Here is a 19515-nt window from a genome sequence, read left to right as displayed (position 1 = left end):
TTATTACCATATTTTTAAAAACCTGCATGGTTTTGTTAGATTAACCTTTCAGTGTGGTGATAAGGTGATATGGGGATTATCACTGCTGTTATTGAGCCCTTAAGGGCCCCCTCCATGGTGCACCTTCATGCTATGAGTATTACACCCATACACACACAGTTTCTCCCTCGCTAGGTTTCCTGTCTAATTACTACACTGCACATACTCCACTCTGCTTTGCCATGGCATAGTGGTGGACTGAAAATACTGCACTGTTGGGGGATAGTAGTCTGGATGACGTAAAGGTAGAAAGGGTTACTGATGCAATGGGTTTGCAATGTGCTATGTAGGTAGGTATGAAAGAAATAGCAGCAGCACCACATAGGTTACAACATGGGCTGCAGCAGAAAAGAAGCCTGCAAACTAAAGGGAGGGAGATATTAAATACAGGAGGCAGCACTGTGTACATACAGCAGCAATGTAGCCAAGGTTACAATAAGCACTGAAACAACTGCCGTTGCTGAGATTAGAGGAAAACCTTGATTTATCTTGCAGGGACAGTGCAAATTCTCTCCAAAATAGATATAGATATAGATTGTAGATACATATCTTTTTTTTCTCTCCTGCACACAGCACATCCTAAGCCCCCAAATAACACTGCCTGTGTTTTGTTCTGGTCACTCTGTTGCTATTCACAGGATTTGACGTACAACAGGCAGTGGCCCGTGGATTGCAGAAAATGGAGACACCTAGTGGTCAAGACTTTACAGCTGTTTTTTGGGATGCATTTTTAGTAAATGAACGGATTTAAACATTTTTTTTTAGAAATACAGAAATAGTTTGAAATGACAGTCACCATTTAAATAGAAACTTCAGAAATGTAATGTTATGGAAAACTATAATTTTTTCTGGGTTCTCTCATCAGGGTACAGTGATTATCCAAATAATAAAAATGTTTAACTATTTTATTACATTTAAAAGGTATTGTCTACTTTGGTCAAACTCTTTATACTTACGCGGGTCTCACAGGCACCTTGTCGATTCCACTTACCACCTCTACTGAGGTCCCTATCCTTCCACCATTATAAAGAATTTGATTTGTATTAAATATGTAAACTTTTTGTGCAAATTAGTATAAAAAAAAATAGTTTCGGGCACAGACTACTTTTATAAGGTTTTCATCACTTCAGGATAGTTCACAGCCCTTTTTGAGGATTAAAAATAGAAATTATAAAAACATTATTTTCACTGGTTTTCATTAAAAGGGATTTTCCCATGTTGGAAAATTATCCCCTATTCACAGGGCCAGCTGCGATTTCGAGAATGAGGAAACAATTCTCCCATTAGAATGAATGGGTTGGTTACACATGCACACCGCTGTTCCATTGCCTATCGGAGCAGGCAGAGATAGCCAAGTACAGCATTCAGTTGGAATCCATCATGGAGCAGCGTTGGACATGCACAACTTGTCGCTCCATTCTTGATCTCTGGATCCAAGATCTGAAAAAACCCATTGAACTCTTGTAAGTTCGGTATAGAAATTTAAACCAGACCTTGTAATTCTGTAAAGATCTTTAAAAATAAATAAATAAATAAAAAGCTCTGGAGTAACCGCACAGCATACTGTATTTAGAGAATATGTACTTACGGTATTACTGAACAATCAGTCAGAGGAATGGTTATGTGAATCATAGTGGTAACAAGAAAAGCAGAGGTCCCCTACTAGACCCCTATGTTAATTCAAATCACCACTACTGTAGTGCAAGACTTTGGCTGAAGCATCAGTAATCTACTCAGCACATGTTAAGGTGGCCACACACATTATTAAAAAGCGGGTTGATGGTGGAACTATTGTTGAATTAACGGTTGTCTAACAAACAATGAATTGTACAGCCATACACATTTTAGTCCTTGTTGACCATTTCAGTTATTCATTCTGGCCATACACAATTAAAGGGGTACTCTAGTGGGAAAAATTATCAACTGGTGCCAGAAAGTTAAACAGATTTGTAAATTGCTTCTATATAAAAATCTTAATCCTTCCAGTACTTATCAACTGCTGTTTGCTCCACTGGAAGTGTCTGACCACAGTGCTCTCTGCTGACTCTTCTGTCCATGTCAGGAACTGTCCACAGTAGGAGAAGTTTGCTATGGGGGTTTGCTTGTACTCTGGACAGTTCCTGACATGGACAGCGGTGTCATCAGAGAGCACTTTGGTCAGACTGGAAAGAACTCCAGAAAGAAATACAACTTCCTGTTGAACATACAGCAGCTTATAAATCCTGGAAGGATTAAGATTGTTTAATAGAAGTAATTAACAAATCTGTTAAACCTTCTGGTACCAGTTGATTTTGAAAAAATAATTTTTCACCGGAGTACCCCTTTCAAATGCTGGGGCAGTGGAGTGTCTCCAAGTAAAGGGCACATGAACCTTCTGTGAATTTTCTGACAATGTTCTTTCACAAAAGATTGTGCATGGCTGATATCTTGAGTAACTGATTTTTCGTCTGACTATTGCACTTCAATTTAACTTGCGTTTCAAGTGTTTACCATCGGTCAGCTAAAACGGTTGTTTGTTGTGAAATTCCACCCAAAGAGCGATCTTTTGGTTGAAATTATCCCCTTTTTAATCAACTTTCATGTAATTTGTTTAGACATCTTTATGGAATCTACCTGTAGATCTTAGTCTTAGTTATCATCTTGGTGACTAAAGAAACAAGGTTTGGTGGATAAGACTGTCTCAAAAATGTATGTAGGAGAAAGGAATGGTTGCCAATATTGCATCTTATTTATAGAACAGGTAGTTGAGTGCACGTCCAATCATATGCAAGAGCTATATTAACCTGACATATTGTTAAAGGTTTATTGACCCAGAATTTTACTTTGGAAAATAAAGGCAGCCTGACTGTTATCACTCATGTGTGTCCTCCCTTATTCACTTATGTGCTCTGTTCCTTTCATTATATTCAGCACCAAGAATAGCTATTGATTCTGTCACTTTTACTGTTATGAGGACTATATGCAGCAAAGGAAATGCAGCACTACTGTTTGTGCACATGGCAACATAAATGTATATTTTTAATGTAGTGTGCTTTCCTCTAGCTGCAGTTAATCCTTGGGTAGAGTGAAAGTGTTGATTCTTTGTAATATTGAAAGAAATATGGCCTAATCATAAGTATATGCAGTTAAAGAGAGTTAAGTGCTGTGGTTTATGGGCTATCTTATGCTGCTGTGCATGCCATTTAACCGTAAATAAAAGCTTACAGGCAATTATTACACTGTGCTTTGAAGATAATTATATAAGTCTTTAATGGATAGTTTAACGCTTCGAGTAAATTTAATGCATTTTATTTTCACATTATCACAGAGATATTGGAATTTGCATTTTTTTACTTTTTTTTCTATCTTGTTTTAAATTCCTTTGGCACTCACTCCTACAGTTTATTTTTATTTATTGTGCTAGCTAGAAAATGATTTCTGGCCACTGGGTTATACAGTCTATAATGGAGCAGACATGAAATGAACTCGCATTGGGCCACACTTTACCAATTACAATGTTTTATATTTTATCTGCAGAAAACCCCAGGCAGCTGCATGAAATTAGTATGGTTGAGAAAATAATTCTTTGCCATATACGCAATGTATGAATCATGAAAGGAGAATTATTTTTATTATTTTTCATTGTTAGGTGGGATAATCCAAGATTACACCTTCTAAACTGCCATACATTTTTTCAGGGTTTAGGAGAACCTTATTCTAAAATAAAGTGTTGCGCAAAATACTGTGCTGCCCATAACAATTGTACAGACATTATGCCAGTGTGCACCAGTAGAGTGTGGTATGAAACAAAACCCATGAATATGTGAAATGGTACTAGAATTACATTTGATGTTAAAGGGGTACTCCGGTGAAAACCTTTTTTCTTTTAAATCAACTGGTGGCAGAAAGTTAAACATATTTGTAAATTACTTCTATTAAAAAAATCTTAATCCTTCCTGTACTTATTAGCTGTTGAATACTACAGAGGAAATTCTTTTCTTTTTGGAATGCTCTCTGATGACATCACGAGCACAGTTCTCTCTGCTGACGTTATTATAATAATAATAACACTTTATTTATTGTTGTCCTTAGTGGGATTTGAACCCAAGTCCCCAACACTGCAAGGCAGTAGTGCTAACCACTGAGCCACCATGCTGCCCTTAGCATACATCTGCTATGCATGGTTGCTAAAATGGACAGAGATGTCAGCAGAGAGCACTGTGCTCGTGATGTCATCAGTGTTCCAAAAAGAAAGGAATTTCCTCTGTAGCATTTAGCAGCTAATAAGTACTGGAAGGATTAAGATTTTTTAAAGAACACGCAGTCCGGAGCGGCGGGGACAGGTGAGTATAACTTCCTATACTTTACATTGCACGAATCCCTCAACATATGATGGATTTGAAAAACGATGGAACGAATTACCATCGTATGTTGAGGGACCACTGTACCTCAACTATGAGAGACATAAGGAGAAAAAATTGTTGGCAATGACAGAGGTCAAACATTTTCTGTAAGTCTTCACAAGGTTTTCACACACTGTTGCTGGTATTTTTGGCCCATTCTTCCATGCAGATCTCCTCTAGAGCAGTGATGTTTTAGGGCTGTTGCTGGGCAACACCGACTTTCAACTCCCTTCAAAGGTTTTCTATGAGGTTGAGAGCTGGAGACTGGCTAGCCACTCCAGGACATTGAAATACTTCTTAAGAAACCACTCATTCGTTGCCCAGGCCTTGTGTTTGGGATCATTGTCATACTGAAAGACCCAGCCACGTTTCATCTTCAATGCCCTTGCTGATGGAAGGAGGTTTTCAAACAAAATCTCACGATATATGGCCCTTTCATTCTTTCCTTTACACGGATCAGTCATCCTGGTCCCTTTGCAGAAAAACAGCCCCAAAGCATGATGTTTCCACCCCCATGCTTCACAGTAGGTATGGTGTTCTTTGGATGCAACTCTGCATTCTTTCTCCTCCAAACACGACGAGTTGAGTTTTTACCAAATAGTTCTACTTTGGTTTCAGCTGACCATATGACATTCTCCCAATACTCTTCTGGATCATCCAAATGCTCTCTAGCAAACTTCAGATGCCTCTGGCACCTCTGGCACTGCATGATTTGAGTCCCTGGCGGCGTAGTGTGTTACTGATGGTAGCCTTTGTTACTTTGGTCCCAGCTCTCTGCAGGTCATTCACTAGGTTCCCCCCTGTGTGGTACTGGGATTTTTGCTCACCATTCTTGTGATCGTTTTGACAGCATGGGGTGAGATCTTGGGTGGAACCCCAGATTGAGGGAGATTATTAGTGGTCTTGCATGTCTTCCATTTTCTAATAATTCCTCCCACTGTGGATTTCTTCACACTAAGCTGCTTGCCTATTGCAGATTCAGTCTTCCCAGCCTGGTGCAGGTCTACAATTGTGTTTCTGGTGTCCTTCGACAGCTCTTTGGTCTTGGCCATAGTGGAGTTTGGTGTGTGATTGTTTGAGGTTGTAGACAGGTGTCTTTTATACTGATAAAAAGTTCAAACAGGTGCCATTAATACAGATAATGAGTGGAGGACAGGTAAGGAGTGGAGGTGACCAAATACTTATTTTCCACCATAATTTGCAAATAAATTCTTTAAAAATCAGACATTGTGATTTTATGGATTTTTTTTCTCATTATATGTCTCATAGTTGAGGTATACCTATGATGAAAATTACAGGCCTCTCTCATCTTTTTAAGTGGAAGAACTTGCACAATTGGTGGCTGACTGACTGAATACTTTTTTGCCCCACTGTATATGTGACACTCCATCTATTGCCAACTCTAGATACTATTGTGCACTTGCAGCACCAGGCATTTAATACCATTACTAGAACTTAGAGTACTCCGATGGTAACCTATTAGGGGGGAAATGAAGCATGAATCAAAGTTATATAACATTGTAATGTACTCACGTTGTCCATGTCGGCTTCTTCCCGGACTTCTCCTCGCTTTTCCATCTGGCCGGAAGCTGGGTCCTCTGATGACGCTCGACCGTGTCTTCCTCACGATCCGGCGCCATCTTCGCCCGATGACTCATCGCTCCCATGAGTCACTGCGGGCAGTGCCGGCCTCCCAACTCGGAGTCGGCTACTCCCCCAAAGTTAATTTATTCTGCGCATGCGCAGTACTACACAAATAGCGTAGGGCTAACGCTAGGCTCCTATCGCTGCCTACGTTAGGCATACGATATCTCCTGGGGGGGGAGAGAGCAGCAGCTAACAGGAAGCTGGCGCAGGGAGTCATGGGAAATGTAGTCTTTATGACATGGCTGCTTACTGCTACAGGTGGCAATTACAAGAGAATGGCTGGGCCAAATTTGACAAATGAGGTAAACTTTTTTTTTTTTTTTTAAGTACCAGCGCTCTGGAGTACTCCTTTAAAGTGTTACTGTCATTTATAAAATATTTTTTTTTTCTTGTCACACAGACATGTCAAAAGTTTTTGTTGGTCAGGGGCTCAGTGTAAAGACCCCAACAGATTTATAGGTATAGTCTGGTGGAGCACTTAACTCCCTAGCTCGCAGTTCAATCTGACTCACTGCAGGTAACAGGCTCCATAGACTTACAGTTAAGCCTGTTTCCTGCAATGAGTTGGATCAAGTGTTGAGCTGGTAGTGAAGTGCACAGCTCTGCTTTTCTCACAGTTTATCTATCGATTGGTGGAGGGTCTCTGCACTGAGACACAAAACAATAAAAACTGTTATCTTAAGGAGAAAAAAAAGTTTTTAAAAAAAGAGAAACTGACAGCATAAAAAAAAAAAAGTAGAAAAATATTTGCTTCAAATATACACGTGGCATCCCAATAAAATGCAATATTTTGGACCCCTGACAAAAGCCTGTAAGGGTCCTAAACATGATACTTTATGGATGTGTATAGAGGATATTTTGCAGATCGATGGGTTTGGACCTCTGGGATTCCTTTCAATCCCCATAATGAGAGAAAAACTGCAGCCCAGAAGTTTGTGCATGCAAGACCACTGCATCTTCGATGCTCCCATACAAATAAATTGTGTGAGCCATCTACAGCATGCACATCTCTCTGCGACTCTGGGTCCTGTGGATAAGGGATAAGATATTTTTTCACCAGACAACACCTTTAAATTAGCATGTACTGCTAATGTGTCCTGAGTTCAGGTCTGCCCTCTCAGTAACAAGTACCATAACAACGGGTAGACAAAATGGCAAATAGCACACTTGTACAGCAAAACTATTTTCTGATGAGGTTGTTCTCTGGTGTGCAATTTATGGTAAGATTCTTATAGTTAATTGGTAATTAAGCATAGATCAAGCTCCATAGGCATACATCTATCTATTCTATTATCAGTACATCAACATATCCTAGTAGAAAATACTGAACATCTGTTCTCTTTATATCTGCAACCTGATCCTACACATACATTGATTTAACTTAGGTGTGAGTAATTTAGGATTGTATAATTTAATGAATAAAGCAGGATGTTTAATCCTTATGGCCACATTTCATGTAAATCAACAGGCTGCAGAGCTGGTCTTTCTGCCTGCAGACCTTTAATTTACCTGCTGAATTGTGACGGCTCTGCATGCTCTTACACACAGAGCCATCAACCGGATCAAGCTGCAACATTGTCAGCCCAATCCTGTATTATGACAAGAGACTCGGTCCGTACCCTATCACTAAATACCCATCAGAATAGCACTTGTATTAACAGGAGGAAACACATAGCAAATATGTGCTCCCTGCTGACCTGTACCCGATACTAAAGAAATAATTTATAAATACATACAGTAAATTAAAATATAAATAAGCAACAAAAAATATGAGAAAAAAATAAAAGGTTCCCCCTCCAAACAAAGTACGCCAGCCCTATCTGACTATTGTGCTTCTACTAAAAATGTTTTGTACTTGAGAGGGAGGGGTTACATACATATAAAGCTAAAATCGTATTTGTTATTGGAGCTATAGCAACATCATACTGTACATCTCACAATGCACGCACATTGGCATTGCTACACACATGAGAATTAGTGCTTGCCTTTTTGGGTAAATATTATTTTTAGTATATTATTAATAATTGAATAAACAGCATTAAAATAGCATGAAAAAAATCTGGAAAAATGTTATTGTTTTTTGACTTCTGATAATTTTTCCATAAAAAAAGATGACTTGATATCTGCTCCATTTTTAAGTAATCACAAAGCTCATTGTATTTTGCAAAAAGAAACACAATTTGAGGTAGACTAATACACCTTTAAAATGCAGCAGAAATCTGTGGCTGACACTCTTAATTGCCAGTGGGTTCACACAAGTTTTAACCTTTTCAGGCTAAGTTTCCACTTGGTTTTTTTTCTGGCAGTTTTTGGAAACTGCCACTGTAGTTTTTGAGCCAAAGCCAGAAATGTATTCAAAAGGAATAGGACATATAAAGGAAGGACTTACACTTCTCCTCCCTTATGGATCCACTTCTGACTTTTGCTCAAAAACTGCAGTGGCAGTATTCCAAAAACTGACAGGAAAAAAAACAAGTGGAAACTTGGCCTCAGTGGGTAATTTGTTAGAACAATGCATTTTGTGACACCTTTCAATTGCATTGGATGCAGAATGTTGACTCATTTTATAAGGATTTTGTTTCATAAATGGTGCTTGGCTAGTTATTTGGCTTTTTTCCTTGTTTGATTTTAGATCTTGAACAATATTAATCAAGATGACTTCCACGAAGAAGACTTTCAGTTATTGGAAAAGATTACCTATACTGTCTCTGCAGAAAAGATTAAAGACCTTGTGAAAAAAATAGCAGCACCATCAAAACGGTAATTATAATTTCTAGTATGAGAACCACCATGAAAAATACATTGTGCACTGCATGCCATGATAAAACTCATATCCGTACCTTTGTTTGCTGGAGTGGCTATGTTCTTGCAATAATTAATTGCAGTGAATCAGGAATTTCAGTAATATATATGTATATAATATATATATATATATATATTTATTAATTAGCTTGGCCTGGGGTAAAAAAAAAAGGAGATAAAAAAATATCCTTACCTAACCAGCTCCTTTCAGCCCCCACACCAGACAGACCTAGTATTCACATACCTTTTTGAAAGAAACAAAAAAAAAATTATAAAAATGGTTGCCTGAATTGGCATTGTGATTAATTCACAGTATTTACTAATTCACTGGTTGTTAAATTATGGCAATACTATATTTACATTGTTTTTGTTATTTGTTTTACTATTTTTACAAAAAAATTATTTCCAAAAATTGTGACATCCATGTGACATCTGTAAGGGTTTTTTTTCTTGCGAGAACAGCTGTAGTTTTTATTTGTATTTTTTGTGATGCTTGTGACTTTTAATTCCCTTGTTTTTTTTTTTTTTTAGCTGCAAAAGTGAAATTTACCGTACAATTGTTTGCATATTACACAGAAATACTTCTATATTGTGGTGTCTTATTCCTTTCAGCCTTAGGAGTTCTAAATTGTTTCACCTGGGGGCCATTATTACCCCCCTACTCCAGCTTCCATGACAACACATCAGCACCCACTCTCTGTCTTACTACTTATTTTCCGGGGTTTTCTTAGGTTCCGACATTGACCATTTTAGCAGAGTGTTAACTGTAATATATAGTTGACACATGCTGCATATGACCACTTCACACATCACACCATCCAATATAATTTGCAGAAGGTGCCATGGGGTTATTAGATCAAACACTGAAATAATGGGTAGCTACCTAAAAGTGGCACTAGAGGAAGATTTTTTGCTTCTGTAGGAGAGCATATCTGCAAGGAGCACTGCCGTAAGGCTAAATTTCTACTTGGATTTTTGTCCTGCGTCTTTTGGTTTGAAAAAAAAACAGCAGAGAAAACGCCAGTGCAATTTCCTGTGTCTGGCATTTTTTCTGGCGTTTTTAATTTGTGTGTAAATTGCATTTTTGGCCCCTTTGGCGTTTTTTTTTTTTGGTACCCAAAATTTGTTGGGTACCCAAAAAAAAGGATGCAGTAGTGAAGAAAAAAAAATGTATTTAACGAAATTTATATTTTTTATAATGAAATTTTAATACATTTTTAATAAAGTGTGTGTGTGTTTCACATTTTTTTCTCTCTTTTGACATTAAGTAGTACTACTACTCCCAGCATGGAACAGACTGTTCCATGATGGGAGTAGTAGTACCTGTACTAATAGACATATATTTATCGCACTGATAGAAATATTGAGATTAAAACTTAACATTTATTAGTAAACTTCTTAAAAAAGCTCCAAAAATTAAAAAATTATATTGTAATCTTTCAGATATATCAGATATATGATCTTATGTCAACATAACAGTCTATAATTCCAGACTACAGTATATACTTGCATATATCGTAGGGCTGCCTTCAGGTGCTCAAAGTCCTATAATCTTGTATATAGGGCAGTCAATATGGTAGCTGAAAGCCAGAAAAACGCTCCACACCCAGTTATATTTAGTTTAGAGGCAGTAACAGAGGCAGATATTGTCTATAGTGGAAGGTCACTTATGCAAAGGCGCACTTTTACCACAAATCCGTATAGGGTACTCATAAAGCATGTAGATATAAATATCATAAGACACATCATCCGGAGCTAACATCATATAAGCAAGTTAGATTGGCATAGTCTGTATCTATTTTGTCACATGGCCGCCATCAGTGTCATGTCAGCAACATGCTCTTCTACGGCTAAGTTTTTCTAAGTAAAGCATAAAGATTCCTGATGAACCGATGAAAGGGAAATGCATTGAATCGCCTGTAACAACATACTAATGAAATTCTAAAGGCCAATACAGCATTCCAGATTATCAGTGAAGCAAGTTCTGGATTACAGTTTTTTTTTGCACATTCACACCTATAGGCAGTATTTTTTATGCACGTTGCACTTTGTTGATGACTGCTCTGCATATGATATCTGCACTACATCATGACAACATGAACTGTGTAAAGGAAAAAATGTATGTGCAATTTGGCTACTCAAGATATGCACACATCCATGATCTGGAGAGCATTGCAAAATAGATACAGACTATGCCAATCTAACTTGCTTATATGATGTAAGCTCCAGATGATGTGTCTTATGATATTTATATCTACATGCTTTATGAGTACCCTATACGGATTTGTGGTAAAAGTGCGCCTTTGCATAAGTGACCTTCCACTATAGACAATATCTGCCTCTGTTACTGCCACTAAACTATAACTGGGTGTGGAGTGTGTTTCTAGCTTTCAGCTACCACATTGACTGCCCTATATACAAGATTATAGGACTTTGCGCACCTGAAGGCTGCCCTACGATATATGCAAGTATATACTGTAGTCTGGAATTATAGACTGTTATTTTGACATAAGATGGCGGCCTATATCTGATATATCTGAAAGATTACAATATATTTTTCAAATTTTTGGAACTCCTTTTTTTTTTTTAAACATATTTTTATTCAAAATTTTCCAAATTTTATAAACTTGTACACAGGGCATTCCTGTGAAATTATGTGTAGTATAGAAATATTAACTATAACAACAAGACATATTACGATACAGCATTATCAAATCAATCTAGCATCCCGTACCCCTCCCCCACCCCATCCTAATCAGTAATCAGAACGCCAACCGGCGTAAGTCATTCAGGAGAGTATCATGATACTATAGGTGAGATCCCCTCGCATCGGATACCCAGAAGCCAATAAAGAAATACGAATCAATGTCAAACAGGAACTCGAAGCCGGCCCAACGAGCCGGAAATGGATCTAGTAAGATACCAGGTCGTGTCTGTAAATGGTTGCATCAAAGACATCAATTCCTCATTCGAATAAAAGGCCAGCATGAACGTTTTCCATTTCTTAAAAAACCATTTAGCCGATTTCTCTCTTGTTCTTAAAATTTCAAGGCGATCTAGCATCAGATATTTTTTCACTTGCGCTATAACTTCCATAGGCGAGGGCATGTAAGCCGACAACCAATGAGTCAAGAGACACCGCTTGGCTCCCAGTAGAATCGTGTGGTGCAATAATGTCAGAGAGACATCCTCTGGCGGTATGTGTAGGACTATAAGTAAAGGGGTCAAAGGTAAAGCGACTTTTAGTTTCCTATCTATCATCGTGAAGAGAGCGGTCCAGAAATCCTGAGTCTTAGGGCAGGTAACTAAGCCGTGCAATAAATCAGTAAAGGGGGCATTACAGTTAGGGCATTCAGTCAGTCTGTCAGGTCTGTCAGGTGTCCGGGGTATGGTGAATCCGTAGGTAGCGTGGTGTAATATTTTAAATTGCGTTTCCCTCCAATTTTCGTTAATTACAGCCTTGCGTACCTTAGCCCATCCCTCCAGTATTGGCACAGAGGAGTCAGAGATCCCGAGTGTGGTTTCCCAGTATCTGAATAGAGAGGCAGAGGCAATCCCACTCCCCTTTCTGGTCAGATGTCGGTACAGTGTAGAGAGAGAGTGAGATGGATTGGCTGAGGTCACCAGACTATCAAAAGAGGTAGTTGAGCTTATTCGAGAAAGGTCAGCCAATCTTGGTGTTAGAAAGGACAGAACCTGTCGGTATGACAGATGCTGACCTGGACCAAGACCATATTGGGCACTCACTTCGGCAAACGAGAGATATCTACGTTCGGTAGGGTGCAGTAGTTGGCCAACAGATTGAAGGCCAGCTGATCTCCACAGGGCAAATAAACTGTTCTCCGAACCTTGTGGGAATTCAGGGTGGGACCATAGGGGCATGTACTTAGACAGGGAATAGGGCAGGTGCATAAGGTCCCTGCCTATTTTCCACGTGGCAATTGTGTCCCTTATAATAATGCTATTTTTTATATGTGTTGGCAAGTTCTGGAGTTTGGAGTGGAGAATTCCAGCCAAGGACCACGGTGCGACCATGGCTGACTCCAGTGCAATGTTAGAGTATGTCGATTCACCCCTAAGCCAGTCTATGCAATGCCTATATATACATGCCACATTATAGTGCCTCATTTGCCAAGATTTTGAAGAAATCCCCGGAGAAGCCATCAGGACCAGGGGCTTTATTAAGTTTGAGATGTTTAAGGGCCCGATCTAGCTCCTCCGAGGAGATCTCTGCCCCTAACATTTCCCTTTCCTCCGATGTCAATGAGGGAAGAGATGAGTGTGAGAGCCATTGTGTGGGGTCTGCCATGGGGACAGTTGGCGCTGAGTAGATGTCTGCGAAATAGCTAGCTAAGATACCATTAATTATTTTGGGATCCCTGTGGGTAACACCTCTAGTATCCTTCAGGGCAGATATGTTACTCACCGGGAGGGCACCCTTAGCAAAGCGTGCCAATAGACGACCCGGTTTGTTGCCGAACCGAAAGAGAGAAGCTTCAAAATTGGATCTTTTGAGGTCGTCTCGCCGCTCTAACCAGCCATCATAAGATGCCTTGGCTGACATCCAGAGTTTTTTCGTGATCTCAGTCGGCACGGCAACAAAGTCGGTATAGGCCCTCTAAAGAGCAGAGCCGAGAGATTTAAGCTGTGTAGCTATTTTACGCTTTAGGGAGGTCGTGTATGCCAGGATTCTCCCTCGTAAAACTGCCTTAGCAGCATCCCAAAACAATTGGGGATTGGTTACATGTGCCGCGTTATCCGCAGCGTATTCCCCCCACCAACTTTTCAGGAGTGAATGAAAATGCTCATCTCTTGCCAAGCTGGAAGGAAAGCGCCACAGGAAGTCAGATCCACGAGGGACCGAGTCCTGTAGCTGCAATAATAAGGGAGAGTGGTCAGAGATCACCATGTCAGTCAGTGAAATGTCCTCGGTCTTTAGTACAAGAGAGTCCGATAAGAAACAGTAATCGATTCTCGACCAAGAGTCATGAGAATGAGAGTAATGGGAATAGTCTCGTCCATCGGGATTTCTCGCTCTCCAAATGTCCGTCAGTCCTAAACTCAAGGTCCACGGGCCCAGGAGGCCGTCTGCTCGCCTAGGAACCGGTCCCAAGGTCCTATTGGAACGTCTGTCTTCCGTCCCATGCATTACCATGTTGAAGTCGCCCATTATCACTCGTTGAGAAGGAGAAAGAGGAGCTAGTCGCCCTGTTACGTCAGTCAAGAACTGGTCCTGTCCGTCATTGGGACCATAAATATTAACCAAGGAGAATTCGTCAGAGGCCGTCTTTACGTGAACTGCGCAAAAACGTCCTCTGTCATCAGAAACTACATTAAGAATGTCACAGGTAAAGTTCCTATTAAATAGTATTAAGACTCCGGCTTTTCTCGCTACAGCCGCCGAACCCTCTACCCTCCCTACCCACCATTTTTTCATGCGAGAGAAATCGGCTAAATCAAGGTGGGTTTCTTGGAGTAATGCTATATCAGGTGAAAGTTTTTTAAGATGTCTCAAAACTAGGCTTCTCTTGCGAGGGGATCTCAACCCTTTCACATTCCACGACACCAACCTCATAGAAAGGACTTACTAAGAAATAAACCAAGGATATGAGTCGTGTATACCTCTAGTTGGGGCTAAAGAGGAACTTCCAAATACTCTTTAGGAATGAAACACAATCCCACCCCCACTCCGAGCTGGATATCCCTACCTAGGGGACCACTTATCCACTGCTCTAGGGACTTCCCTTTACCACTACCTAAGGATATGCCAAACCAACAAGGGAGCCCCCCCCCTCCTCCCCCTGAGTGACTAGATAGAAATGTGAGTATGTCCGCCAAGATTTTAGTAAAGAGCCCGGGGACTCTCGAGTGAAAATAACAAGTCATACAAGTATCCCAATGCCCAAAGGTGAACCAATAATCAGCTAACCGAAGAGTGAGGTATCTGAGGAGACTCGAGACCGTGACTTAGTAGGAGGGCTAAAAACCCGGTAACTGGGAAAGATGGGTATACTATGACCAATCCACCCCCCCTTCCTAAGTATTCCCCTTCTAACCTAAGGAAGAACCTCAACATTACTGAACTACCATATTTGTTTATTTCCCCCCCTCCCTCCCCCACTCTTTCCCTTCCCCCTTCGTTCCCTCCCCATTTTTACCCCCCCTCCGCAAAACAATCTTCCCCACTGCTTCCCTAACTGCCGGAATTCTCCAGGCCCCCACCCTCTCATAGCCCAGAAAAAGAGAACTTGAAGAGGTGCTAGAGGATCCCTACTTTCCCACCCCCCCTCCAACACAAAGATCCTGTTCCCAGCCCCCCACCCTCCTCCCCTCCCGAGTCTCCAACTTCCCCACCCTGTAGGGCCGGTAGTCTCCTTAATCTATCCCGTATACTGAAAACAGAACCTTCAACATATTCAAGTGAACCCCCACATATCATGATGTCAGGACATGGTGGATACTGAAAAATAATAATAAAACATGAACAACAAAAGTCCTGTCTAGGGCCATGACTAGATCATATATCTGGTGCACAGTCAGTGATGCACAGAGTCTCTGATGGAATCAAAATAAGAGAAAGTCCATAGGGATTTTCTGGTTTCACGGCCTAGAATGGCACCAAGTCCACAGAGTCCGATTCAGCAGGAGGAGAAAGACTCCAAGATTACTGGGGCACCTTCGAGTATTATGTCGATTTGCCAGGTGGACACATGTAGTAAACAGGGATAACATATAGACAGGAAAAGAGGTACCTGAGGATGCAGCTCAAGTCTATACAATGTTCACGATGGGTTCCCGGAGTTCCATCTGTCCCTCCTGTCTAGAGGGGGGCGCTCTTGTGAAGGTGAACCCTGCTGGGGAGAAGAAACCACTGAGGGATCCGGGCGACGATCCAGAGGGGGAGCGACTCCAACCCCCTCCCGCTGCCTCCGCTGATGAGAAGGAGAGCCGCCGGTGTCGTTGCGGAGAAGAACCTCCAACTGCGCAGAAGCTTCCTCCGGGGAGCTGTAGATCGCAGAATGGCCGTCGGGAAAGAAAACTCGTAGGATAGCCGGGTATTGAAGGGTGAATCTGATGCCCCGCCGATGCAGGGACGAGCAAAGAGGGGAGTATAATTTCCGCTTGCGGCTAACTTCTGCAGAGAAGTCGCCAAATATTAGAAGCTTTGCTCCGTCCAGGGTCAAGTCAGTGTTTCTTCTCTTAAACGCCCGAAGAACTGCGGTCTTGTCCTGGAAATCCAGATACCTAGTGATGACCTGGCGCGGTCTAATACGCTGTTGCGTCCCCAGGTGCCGTCCAGAGTCCCGGCCCTCTCTGAGATCCGGGCCCAAGCGGTGCGCCCGCTCAACCTTGCATGGTCGGGGCAGGCCCAGTAATTTTGGCAACATGAATTCGCACACATGGATGAGATCTACAGCCGGTACTGATTCAGGTATCCCCACTATTCGCAAGTTATTTCTGCGGGACCTGTTTTCTAAGTCTTCCACCTTATCCCCCAGACGCTTGCATTCAGCTTCCAACGAAGAGAGTCGTGTGTGAGAGGCAGCCTCAGTGGTCTCGAATGCCTGCACACGGTCTTCTACCGCCGCCATACGTGCGCCATGTTGCGACACAGTATTTTGCAGGTCTAAGAGGGTAGTCTGTATTGCGGCCACTATCGATTCCTTGACCTTGGGCACTATCTTCTCGGCCACCGCAGCAGCCAGGGTCTCATAGTCGATCCCTGCAAGCTCTACCCGATCATCCCCATTAAGCCCACTACACGTGGAGAGCGAGGGAGAGGGCGCTCTGCTGGATGCAGGGGAGGAGGCCATGCTTGATCTTCCGCACCGACTCCCCGAGCGCGGCTCACCTTTATTTTTGGACTGTTTCTTGTCTTTATGGTTGCCCATCGGGATCAAGTATCTGTCCATATACCCCGGGCGGACACTGGTGTTCAGCGTTAGAATGAGGCAGGTGAAATTTGCGGGTATAGTAGGAGAAGGTAGAGGAGCGGGCTCCCTGCACGTCCTCACAGCATGGCGCCGGAACCGGAAGTCCTGGAACTCCTTTTAAGAAGTTTACTAATAAACGTTAAATCTCTATTTCTATCAGTGCGATATATAGTTTTTCCTTTGAGATTACCTCTAATATTTTTGTGTTGATACACATTTCAATGCTTCACACTAATAGACAGATCACCTAATAAAAAAAAAGGCAAACTGAAAAACGTGGAAAAAGAATTTTGCGATTTCTCATTGATTTACAGCTAACATCTGGCCGCAGCGTTTTTTTGGCCAAAAAAACGCCCTGCGGCAGATTTAGTGTTTTTCTTGGCGTTTAAAAAAAAAAAAAAAGTAGAAACTTAGCCTGACTCCCTACACCAGCTGGAACTCCACAAGAACTAGTACCTTCCAATTTAGCATAATATCATACTAGTTTAAAATATTGTATTCATTATTTTTAACAACTTTCCAATTTTTGTTCACGGTCTACGTACTCTTTAACTGTCAGTATTGCCCATTAGATAACTGTTATGCCAAGCTGCCATCTATGCTGCAACCTTTTTGGGAGACAACTAATGTTGAAAGGCATTAGACTTCATTAGAAAAGCAGGTTTTCATTTAAGACTTGGCTATAAATTGTAATAGAACAGTAGGCATATGATTTTAATATAATGGATTATTTGCTTATCGCAGGAAATTAGGTTCAGGGACAAATTAAGCAAAAAACTAAAATGTGGTATGTCTGGCTAATACTTTATTTTATATTAGGGCATGAACCTGTCAATATTTATGATGAGTAAAGTATTGGCCTCATCCACCCCACTTAGTGGTAAATATCTGGCAAATAATCAAAGAAAATGAAAATATATAGATAGTGCCTAAAACGTAACTTTTAATGAGTGTTTTGTGAATAAAACACACCAAAAAACAATATATGTGAGCTCATCACCGTTTAAAAAGTTATTAAACAACAGACTGACATGTCTATCTGAGCCATATATCACCCAGATTTGACAGTCCTGTAAAGACCACACTTGCTACCCAAGAACTTACTCATATTGGGACAATTTCCTATAATGCTCATGCCCTCAACGCGTTTCTGTCACACTGTAGTGAGTGCCTTCATCAGGATGGCGGGGAGCCATCCTAATGACGTCACTCACGACAGAGTGACTGAAACGTGTTGAGGGCATGAGCATTATAGGAAATTGTCCCAATAGGAGTAAGTTCCTATGATGCTAGGCAGTGGATCAGACAGAAAAGGGTAGAAAATGGTCACAACATTTTCCCTTAGAGAGCCCCATGCATTGGGTCACTGTTGGGCAACTTCCTCAGCGGTGTAGGGTAGTGACAACATCATGTCTTTTTATACTAGTCTTAACACAAAAGCCTTGCAGATGTGTGGATCCACTTGTGCAGCGGATGTCAACCAGGATACTCATAATGTGTAGAAAGCCAATACCCTTCCAAAACTTACTTAGCAATCAACCCCACCCCACACTTGCCTCACTCAACTGTTGTTCTAGAAACTTCTCCCTGTAGTAAGTGATGCTTTGACAGTTCCGAGCCCCGGATGGCTCATAACACTGCTAAAGAAACAATCAGAATCTATACAATTTTGTAGAGCAATTGTGTGGGCCTGTACTTTCAGCACACAACCATACATGAATAAAGAATCTCTGCCCCTGAGTCCTACCAAATGTGCACAGTTAAATGTACTTATGATCACAGGGTCATTTGTACAAGCAAATAAAAATCACAAATAAAAAAACTCACTATAACACTCTTTCCCTAGATGTGTTATCATATAAAAATACACATCTTGATGTATGCAAAACCACTGGATGCATACACTTTCCATTTTAAATACTAGATACAAGCCAACAAATGTGCATACCTAATCCTATTAGTGATAACCATACAGGTAGAAAGAAAGAAAAAAAAATGATGTCTTATTATATAGTTTTATTATCTTTATATGTAAGGAGAAGAAATATGTTGTAGTATTAATGCATCCTATGTATGTAATTCGAGATGAGCGAACTTTTGAAAAATTTGATTCGGCCGATTCGGCGAATTTAAAAAAAAAAAATTGCTTCGATTTGAATTTATTCACGGCGAATCTATATTAAAAACAGCTATTTCTGGCCTACAGAGAGCCACAATAGGGGTGTAGAACACTTTGTGGTGTTCAAACATGCATATGGAGTGTGCTGGGGTAGTGAAATAATACTGTTATTCAGAATAACATGCAGATTACCGGCATCGCTTTTAGAATCACTGCCGCAGAGCGGCACAATGACAGAGCCTGGAGGTGGCATCAGTATGAGGAGACCATATAGTGGCTGAATGACACAGCGTGGAGATTTTGGCAGCATGAGGAGACCATATAGTGGCTGAATGACATAGTGTGGAGGTGTTGGCAGCATGAGGAGACCATATAGTGGCTGAATGACACAGCGTGGAGTTGATGGCAGCATGAGGAGACCATATAGTGGTTGGATGACACAGCTTGGATGAGGCTGAAGCATGAGGAGACCATATAGTGGCTAAATTACACAGTGTGGTGGTGTTGGCAGCATGAGGAGAAACTAGGCCTTCACAATCCCTAAGATTACAAGATGAATTCTGAAATTTTAACCAAAGATTTTGGGTAGCTG

The 19515-nt window shown here is 41.0% G+C and overlaps 1 protein-coding gene across 2 annotated transcripts in view; it reads left to right on the top strand.

Moving 5' to 3' along the window:
* Positions 1 to 19515, top strand: part of UGGT2 (UDP-glucose glycoprotein glucosyltransferase 2) — a 409630-nt gene that overhangs the window by 243408 nt on the left and 146707 nt on the right. For both annotated transcript variants that reach the window (XM_056555597.1, XM_056555598.1), the window contains one exon: positions 8701 to 8828. In XM_056555597.1, the coding sequence (XP_056411572.1) occupies positions 8701 to 8828 (128 nt within the window). The remainder of the gene's footprint in view (positions 1 to 8700; positions 8829 to 19515) is intronic.

This window comes from Hyla sarda, chromosome 2 (genome assembly GCF_029499605.1).
Source record: "Hyla sarda isolate aHylSar1 chromosome 2, aHylSar1.hap1, whole genome shotgun sequence".
Lineage (NCBI taxonomy): Eukaryota > Metazoa > Chordata > Amphibia > Anura > Hylidae > Hyla > Hyla sarda.
The sequence above is the reverse complement of the archived record's forward strand: the minus strand, read 5'-3'. Positions and strand labels throughout refer to the sequence as shown.